This window comes from Zingiber officinale, chromosome 4A, assembly GCF_018446385.1.
Source record: "Zingiber officinale cultivar Zhangliang chromosome 4A, Zo_v1.1, whole genome shotgun sequence".
NCBI lineage: Eukaryota > Viridiplantae > Streptophyta > Magnoliopsida > Zingiberales > Zingiberaceae > Zingiber > Zingiber officinale.
This window is the reverse complement of record NC_055992.1, coordinates 16,884,053-16,893,971: the sequence shown is the minus strand read 5'-3', so window position 1 is coordinate 16,893,971 and position 9,919 is coordinate 16,884,053. Positions and strand designations below refer to the sequence as shown.

At 38.4% G+C, this 9,919-nt stretch overlaps 1 protein-coding gene across 2 annotated transcripts; it reads right to left on the bottom strand.

The window, feature by feature from the left end:
• Nucleotides 1-2,598: 2,598 nt before the first annotated feature.
• Nucleotides 2,599-9,587, bottom strand: LOC121969638 (probable RNA-dependent RNA polymerase 1). 2 transcript variants are annotated; one of them, XM_042519833.1, is made up of 5 exons: nt 9,433-9,587; nt 8,269-8,850; nt 5,423-7,308; nt 3,729-3,879; nt 2,599-3,614 (listed from the first exon to the last, which is right to left on the bottom strand). In XM_042519833.1, the coding sequence occupies exons 2-5, from the start codon at nt 8,782-8,784 to the stop codon at nt 2,772-2,774; spliced, it is 3,396 nt and encodes a 1,131-aa protein (XP_042375767.1). In that variant the 5' UTR covers nt 8,785-8,850; nt 9,433-9,587; the 3' UTR covers nt 2,599-2,771. The 2 variants fall into 2 exon arrangements, with proteins under 2 accessions (XP_042375767.1, XP_042375769.1); XM_042519835.1 differs by having other exon boundaries at nt 9,437-9,582.
• Nucleotides 9,588-9,919: the final 332 nt, after the last annotated feature.

The window sequence follows — 9,919 nt, the reverse complement described above, 5'->3', positions numbered from 1 at the left end:
ACAAGATATCATTAGGTAATGAAAATTCAAAGATTTTCGTTACCTCGTCGTTGATTATGGATTGGTGGATTTGTTCCTTCGTCCACTTCTTCTTCTCGAGAGGTTCTCCTTCTTTATCCACCGGAGGAATAAAACCTACTTGTACACAATTCCAATTTACTAGGTTAGTCATAAGAAAATACTTCATTCTTACCTTCCAATACGCGAAGTCGTCGCGATCGTAGAAGGGTGGAATCGTGACGTCTTCTCCAAGTTGATCCATTCTCTAGCTCGTGCTCCCCCGGGTGTTAATCCGACGAAGAGCGACCTTGCTCTGATACCACTTGTTAGGACCTTCGGACGCGGCTAGAGAGGGGGGGTGTGAATAGTCAACCCCAAATTCACGTTTCTTCCTACAATTTTAGTTAGCGCAGTGGAAATAAAAGATAGAAACGAAACAGGAGAATATCAAACCTCAAACACGACGATATAACGAGGTTCGGAGATGATACTCCTACTCCTCGGCGTGTCCGTAAGGTGGACGAATCCTATCAATCCGTCGGTGGATGAGACCCCGGAAAAAAAACTCCTTCTGGGTGGAGAAACCTCGCCACAATCTCTCTTGCAACAGCAAGATCGGAGTACAAAGATAAAGCAAGAAGCCAAGAACAATATGAATGTAAAAACACTAGTTTGCTTGCCTTCTCGTCGACTGGTGATGAAGCAACCACTTCACGGATGCCAACAACAGCAGCAACTGATCAGTTGGAGTCCAGCCGAGGGAAGCTCACACGAAGCTTCAGCAGTGGAGAGCTCAACAAAACTCAGATCGCAGGAGCAAGAAGAAGTCACATCTAATCTAGAGGCCCTCCACCTCTTGATTTATATGAACCTGCGAAGAAGAAGACACAGACACAGAAATCTAGCCGTTGTGACTCAACGGCTAGACCTGGACCGATCAGGCTCCACCCTGATCGATCCAGGACGGATCTGATCGGTCAGGGGACCGATCAGGCCCTAGGCTGATCGGTCCCCAGACCGATCCCAACTCTCACAGAGAGTTGGTTGCAGAGCCCTGATCGGTCTGTGGACCGATCAGGCCATAGGTGGATCGGTCCACCGACCGATCCCTCCTATTCCTTCTCCCAATCTGTTTGGTTACTGATCGGTCACCAGACCGATCAAATGACCCACAGTGAGAATCAGTGTATCACTGGATCGGTCAGCAGACCGATCCAATTTCCCAGCCTTAAACCCTAAAGCCTTCCTGATCTAGAGAACGAGCTGCCGAGCCCTCTCTGACCTAGTCCGGAGAACGAGCTACCGGCCCTCTCCGACTTCCACGTCTGGTCCAGAGAACGAGCTACCAAGCCCTCTCTGACCTAGTTCAGAGAACGAGCTACCGAGCCCTCTCCAACTTCGTCCGGTCCAGAGAACGAGCTACAGAGCCCTCTCTGACCTAGTCCGGAGAACGAGCTACCGAGCCCTCTCTGACCTAGTCCGGAGAACGAGCTACCGAGCCCTCTCCGACTCTATCCAGTCCAGAGAACGAGCTACCGAGCCCTCTCCGACCTCCCATGCCAAGCTTCCATACTTAGACTTTTCCCCGTGCCCAGCTCCCTGCTTGGACTTTTCCGTGCCAAGTCTCCATACTTGGACTTTTCCCGTGCCAAGCTCCCTGCTTGGACCTTTCCCGTGCCAAGTCTCCATACTTAGACTTTTCCCGTGCCAAGCTCCCTGCTTGGACCTTTCCGTGCCAAGTCTCCATACTTGGACTTTTCCGTAATCAGGTCAACTCAAGTCGGGTCAACCAGGTCAACCTTGACCAAAGGTTGCACCCACAATCCCCCAAGTTCATATTCTTGTCAAACATCAAAATATAACTTCTCCATTCTTGTCAAACATTAAAATATATCTCGAGTCAGGTCAACTCGAGTCGGGTCACCCAGGTCAACCTTGACCTAAGGTTGCACCAACAATCATAACCCGTATCATGTAGCATTGTAAAATAAAATTTGTCTTGTTTAGTTAACTTAGTATTTGATATAATACTTTGCTTAAATCAAATATAACCATACAAAGTATTGTTGCAACAGGGTATGATTTGTGTGGTTTGAAGCAATGCTTGTTTAGGACTTGTAGTGCAACAAAATTTATCACAGTGGGTAATCTCTCAGGGGATTGCACAGTGCATGACTGTGCGTGTAACGCAGGATATCAAACACTTTTTTTTTTTTATTTAATTGTTTTCGTAATTATATATCATTCTAAGTTGCTCTCTTGTTATTTTCATAGCACTTGCTCATTGATATTTGATTCTAGAAGCACAAATACCTCTCTCATTATCACTTCGTTAAATTCACATTTGGTTAGGCGATATAATGATAAAGTTATTGTCCTGTGATTTATGATCACAGATTTAAGTTAAGGAAAAGACCTATACACAATCGGGAATGGTAAGAATCACTAATGGGAAAAATCACTAAAATATATTGATCAACACAATCGGTTGGCAGATGCTACTATAACTATATAAGTAACATGCTACTATAACTATATAAGTAAAATTTGAAAGGCAGAGAGAGACTAGGAAACAATATCAGAGAGAAGAGCAAACCATTAAATAGCAAAGAGGCAAACATAATTATCAACTATAAACAACAGAGTACATACCTATACACACACACAACTACTGAGTCTTAATAGGACAAGCCAAGGATCAATTAGCAGTCACGTTGAATGTCCAACTACCTTATACACAAGCCTCTATTAACTATGCATAACTAGTTTAGTTATCTGAGTCCAATCTGAAGTCCACGCATTCTATTCTGCAGTAAGGATACCTGAGATGCCGTCTTCCTCTGGCTTATTTTCTTCTGTTTGATTTGAGTCAATTTATCATAGACACACCATGGGAAACTCAAGAAGTGTGGCCTCTTCAAACCCTCATTGTAGCATCCCCAGTAACTATGATGATAGGTGACATAGTACCAAGCTGAGGCTTTGGCGTTTTCCTCATTTTCATCGTGCTCGTGATCACTATGCTTATCCTTAAACCATGACCTGGCCTCTTTTCTTAGTACCTTAACTGCTCTTCCAATCGCCTCGGCATCCCTGTTCTTAGTGAAGATCTTGGACATTTTCATTATATTCCCACTTATTATCTCAGCCTCAGTCTTTATGCCATAGTGGTCCATGAGATTCCCCAGCTTGAAATCGTATTCCCCCTTGAAGAAGAAAGCATCATTAAGGTGCTCCTCAAAACCATCAACTTCCATGTCAGCATCGTACGATTGTACAGCAACCTGCTTGGTGAAGGTCTTTATCTGAACACAATCTGGTTTGTGTTCTTTGATTGCCCTGTACAGCTTCCCAATTATTCCCTTTGATTCATAGGTAACTCTGTCTTGCTTTTCCATGAAATCAGGATACTCCTTAACTTGCAGCGTAGGAGGGATTTCAGCAGGAACTCCAGTCTTAGGAAAGTCAACAGCAATGGAGAAAAGTTTTGCAAGCTTTAAGCATTCATGGCACTCTGCCTTTAATTTTGACTTGTCAGCAAAGACCGTGTGAGCATTGGCAATGATCCCCAAGCTGTCATTGACAATGTAATTTGTGAAATACTCCATCACCTCCTACACAACATAATTTCATTTTATACGTGTATTAGCAAATAGTTAAGAGTAAGCTACAGACGGATGAGTGCAAGCCTTGCAAAAGAGCATCCAAGTAAGAAGAGTAGTTGACACCTCAATTGTAACATCATGATCAAGTTCCATAGTTGGTGCAGGGGCATACTCCATAGGTTCAGCCATTCGTGCTGGCATGAGTTCAGGGTCCCAACTAACGAAGTAGATATCTCCATCCAAGTCACTTCCTGAGCACTCATTTGGATGGGGTCTAGAAAATGTTTGTGCCAATGACATGGACGAGCTAATGTTTAGTGAATTAAGCAAATGATAAACAGGTCATGCAAATTTGGAAGATGAAACCATTAGTTCAAAATTTGAAAAACGAGTCAAGAAGCAGCAAGTTAATCTGCAATTTGAAGAAGCTAGAGAAATCAATGACCTTGAAATATTATGAAAACTAGAATAAGTGCATATACTGATCTTAAATTGTTCACTTTTGGTTTTTCAGTGGTATTTGTGTGCATTATCTTGTCAGACAAGATCAAGATATTCCTCCAGTGGAAAAACAAAATATTTTCACTGGTTGTTCAGTCAAATAAAGTGTAATTATAAAGACCACATGGCCGATATTGTTGGTTCAAAGAAATACAAATACTATTTTCAACCAACGCAATTTTATAAGCTCCGTAGCCACTTGCTGCTGACAACCAAATGCTATTTATTAATATCAGGGATTCACGACAGTATAACATGAAAGTAACTACTGCATGTCAATTAATTGTTGGTAAATAGAAAGCATCAGCTGTCAACCAAATGGACTCGAGTGTTTAGACCTATGTAGTATATAAATCTGACATTGCCAACATGTAAATCATAATTTTATAACTCATCAACAAGGACAATCCAAGTAAATGAGACTGCTTTCTATAGCTGTTGTATCTTCCTTTTTTCCTTTAATATGTAGCTGATGTTGTGGGGTTGTAATTAGTATTCCAGGAGAAAATAGTCTGTTATTCAAAATTCTTTGGTTGAGGTTACTTGAAACAAGCAAGACATAAGCATGAAGCTCCTTTGCATTGAAATAGAGTTCAACTGAAAAGATACAGAGTTCTCAGGTTGAATTTATTTGAAAGGTATCAAACAAGTTTATTCAAGAAAGGAGGTCACAAAATAGTAGAAGTTTAGACCGATGTTGATTAGGCAAGTCCTATGAATAGAAGATCAACTTAAAGATATTGCACATATATTTTAGGTAACTTAGTGACTTGGAGAAATAAACAACAATTGGTAGTGGCTCGAAACAGTGTAGCAACAGAATTTCAAGCACTTTCATATGAAATTCGTGAGGAAATATGACTCAAAGACTACTAGAAGAATTAAAGATCTCTGATGACCCTCATGTCCGCATAACATTCAATCGAACCAAGGAACAAACCGTTGATGTCTTAACAAAGAGACTTCACAAGCCAATATTTGAAGACAAGGTAAACAAGCAAGGAATGGCAAAACATTCACACTCAACTTGAAGTATTGGAAGATTTAGCATTAAAGAATAATTTACAAATCACTTTAATTTTAGAATATTGATTTATTTCTCTAATAAAAATTTATTTATTTCCCTTTTTTGTTTTCCTTTTTAGCGAATTCTTTTTTTAGATGATTCTCCTTTGTGTTTTTGTTTCTAATTAACAAATTGTGGAGTGCCTAATTATTTTTTTTTAAAGGCAAAATTCTATATATGTGTGTTAAATTTTTAAGAATACGAAGATTTCTTTTAATTAGTTTTAGTAAGAATGTTTAGCATACCTCACCTTTTCCCTTTTTGTGGAAAAACAACACAATCAACCATATGGTGGAGATGGGGAACATTGACAGCTTCAAGGATACGAACATCACCAGGATGAAGACATGGATTTTTTGCTACAATTATTTTTCCCTCTAGTACAACAGCAGGATGTTCTCTGTTAAAGAAGAAGAGACCATTATTATGGAACCTTGAGTTTTCAAAGCAAGAAACTTGAACAAAGACCTGCCCATATTTTAAACTTCCACTTTCATCTAAACATCCAATCATTGCTCTTCCTTTTGGAACAAAGATCCTTGCCTTAGTTCTAAGTTCCAGTAGCCTTGAAGCCCTAAATGCCTGAAGAAGCATTGAAACGAATGGTTCAGCATCAGGCTTATAGCCACACAATAGTAGTTCTCTCAGCATGTTGGCCGTTTCACCTGGATGCATAAGTTGAACAGCCTCCAGTGCCCTTTCTGGGTCAGTTAAAATGATATCCAAATCATAGACAGCTTCCTCAATTTTCTTTTCAAAGATACAATCAATAATTCCTAAAGTTGAAAGAAGAGTAATCAATTGACGATTGAGGAAACATGGTTGGTACTTGCTGTATGCAAGGACATCAAGTTTTGTGTTCTTAGACTCAAATTTGGACATGCTTTTGCGCAAGGATAGCTTCACTGATGATGTTGGATCAACAGCCACAACACCTTTATAACCAGCATACCTAATTTGGAAGGCTGATGGAACTGAACCTTTCAACCTACACTTAGCTGCCACTTTCTTAGCAAATTCAGCAGATATTTTTCCAATACCATCTGAGAACACATAACCTGACTGTTCTATATCAGGAATAAGTTGGAATTCGTGGCTCTCAACTGACAAAGTTTCAGTGGAGGAACTGAACGATTGTCCAAGTCTAGCAGCATACTTAGCAACATTTCTAATCCTTCTAAAATCACCCATCCATTCTCTTATGCTACCTGCACAAAACATATTGCTTGAGGCAAACATCCACGCAGAATTTTCCCTTAGCTGACTGGATGAGAATGCAAGAAATTCAAACTTCTTACTACCAATAGTGATACCATTTTTCAGTATTGAGAGTATTCTCCAGTAGAGTGCAGTACGCCTTTCAGAACCAACAGACACAGCTCGTTCTAATATATGATTTGAATGCATCTTTTCACGATCCTCATCAACAAAAGAAATTCTCAGGAAATCATCAACTACCTCATCATAATGGCGTAAAACACGATTGGACACATTAATCTCAGGTCCATAGAAGAACACTTTAGAAGGGGTCACCTGCACCCTATGAACATATACCAAGCCAGAATCTGAATCTAAGGAAATTGTTGGCGAATTTATGTGCTTTGATCTGGAAAATTTTGCATATTGCTCAATTAACCACTTTGCAGGAGCAAAACAGGAGAAATCCATAACAGACATCATTTCCAAGGCTCGTTCAATATATGCATTAGGTCGTGAAGGACATGGACATACCAGATTGTAGAATTCTCGATCAAGTGTTTGCCCAATAAGAATCCCATTCTGAACCATGTAATTTATCTTGAAGAGAATCTCATAAGAAACCTCAATGCCAGAGGGAGGTTCTACAATAGGGACTAGATCCAAATTTCTCGAATAAGAAAAACCATTCTCCACAGCATAGCGACTATCAACTTCTTTATAATGAAAGAAGTATTTGTGAATATCAGGAAGATCATATCTGTAAGGTAGCTCTAAACACAATGCACAAGATTGTCCAATGCTACTGGATGGAGAAAAATCTATTGTTCTGACCCACTGATCATCTGGAACATCCTTGAAATAATTATAAATAGGATCTCCATATATAGATCGTGCATTTTGTGATGATTCTTTATAAAGTTTAGGAGCAGCTACCACCTAAAGGTATAATTGGATCAAAAAGAGGATATTTAAGAAACAACAATACTACTTAGACAAAATAAATAAATAAACACTTCACAAATAGAGGATGGCTATATGGTCGTCAAATCATTAATCTAATTAACATTTAGCAGACGAAATAATGAGGATTTCCTCCCAATGACAGACCAGAAGAATGGTGGAACTATGGTACTCAGACACTTTCCTACACAGAACTGGAAGTGGTATGTCAATTCAAACCATAGAATCAATCCTTTGATTTTAAGATTCTTCAATCAAGACTAAATTGATCATATGCATAATCATTTATTCATTACATACACACATGATGTAATAGATTTAACAATAAATCTACACTTATGAGAATTTATGCAACCAATCTTATCTTATGCCATACCTAAATGAAAAAGGCAGAGCATTTGTGATAAAACTTGACAGCGAATAACAATATCCCGAAACCTTAAGTCATAGTGATGCAACAAATATTTGGGCATTGTCACAATAAAAATATTTGTATTTAAATATCAGAAGAGAACAATGGCTTTTGAATGAAATATAGAAATGGGTTGTTTCTTTTTGTTAGATTATGATCTTCTTGAGGGTATATCTTTTCTCTGGTTTTCTATACCTCCGTCCATCCCCCTTTCCATTTTTATTTATTTCTACTCCTCTTTTATCACTTATTGTATCATATGGAATTGACTTGACAATAAACAACTATCACAAAAAACAAATTCTACAACACATTCATAAATTTGCATAGACGATGAGCACATTGACATTAGATAAATTTATTCATGATAAATATACATAGATGATTGTCTCACAATGATAACTAACATAAAGCATATATAAACTCATGCTAGTATATATACAAACTCATGCACAAGCATCATAATTATTAAAAAAGAAAGAATTAAAGGGAAAAAAATTTATGCACTCTAAAATGGAGCAAACCTGGAACACCAGAAATTGGGAACGCTGAGAATATGAGCGATGTAATTGGATTTCCCATATGCTGTCATAAGCAAGTTCAAGTTTATATGAACAACTTCCATAGGACAGATAAAAGTCTATTTTCCTCATCTCAAAACCAAACTTAACATCGACTTCCTCCACACTCCAAAGAACAGATAATCTTTCTGGTGAAAGTGGGCAGCCAAGATTGAGCTTTACGTTTTTTAGAACAAACATTGACTTCCTTGGTTTTGGTATAATGTCATGCTCCACATTGTGAAGAGTTAGGTATGAACCATTATAGTATATTTTACGTTGCTGAATCATCAAAATTAAATCTCTAGCGTCCTCATTTTTGGAGAACTGGACTATTGCAAATGCTCTTGAGTTCTTTGATGGTCTTAGCTTTAGTGCAACAATAGATTCAGCGAATGTATACTTCTCCAGAAAAGTTGTTACCTGACTGGCAGTGACATAAGAAGGGAACCCAGAAATCCTAAAAGTCTTAGAACTCATTATTGGGAAAAGACAAAGATGAAGGCAGGTCTTATTTTCCAGTCATCGAAATCTTGAGTATTCAACCTATACAAAGCAAGGAATCTATCTAAATCAAACAAGAAATATTCTGGATTAGTAGTAATAAAAGAACAACTAGGAAATCACAATCACCAATTACAAGCAAATACAGTATAAAATGCAAGACCATGAAAACGCCAAAGAAAATTCACTTAACATTCACATAAAGAGACTAAGTAGGAAGGCTATAAGGAATAGCACAGCCAAGAAAACACAAACAACTTAAAGTTACAAAAAAGGGAAAAACAAATCAAAATGCTTAGTAGATGGAATCATTTTCCCAGGAAGACACGGATTGAGGCGGCGAGATCAAAATTTAAAACAATGATTGATTCACAGCTTAAAAAAAAGGATGGCAGAGCAAAGTGAAAGTAAAAAAAGCTTCAAAATCTTGCGAACATTTTTCAATCTTTGAAACAAAAAACGACCTACCAACTTAACCAAGGCAGACCAACAAAGTTAAGAACCCAGGAACACAATCATCTACGCCCCAGTGAACAAGAAAAATAAAATAACGCTCGAACACTGAAATGAACCAAGAAACACACTTCGTCGAAGCAAACAAAAGACGGTTCCGGTAGAACGTACCTACCGCCCCCTTCTCCGACTCCTTCAGGAACGAGCGGCCAATTGAAGAATCGCGATCGAAGCCCTCCCCGATTCTCTGAGCACTGCAGGCAAAGGAAGTCGAAAAGAGCAGGAAGGGGAGGGATTTTAAAAACCTTCTATCATTATTTTTCCTGACGAGAAATAAAGAGTTTAGAAAATAAAAAAAATAAATCATTTACTAAGTCAATTGAAGTCAATAATAAAGCACTTAAGTCGAAGCGTCAGAGCGATCCACACAGCCACTTTATCCGGCCTATTCGTCTTTAATTGGATAAAAGGACGACACTTGTTTTTTAAAAAGGAAAAAAATAAATTGTGACCTTTTTTACCATAATTATAAAACGACTATCCTTTGATCATTTTTTTTTAATTTTTCACTACTTTTTAATTTTACCATAAATTGCGGCACTTCATTTAATTTTCATCATTTTTTTTATAATTCAGATGTTTAGACGTTTACCGACCC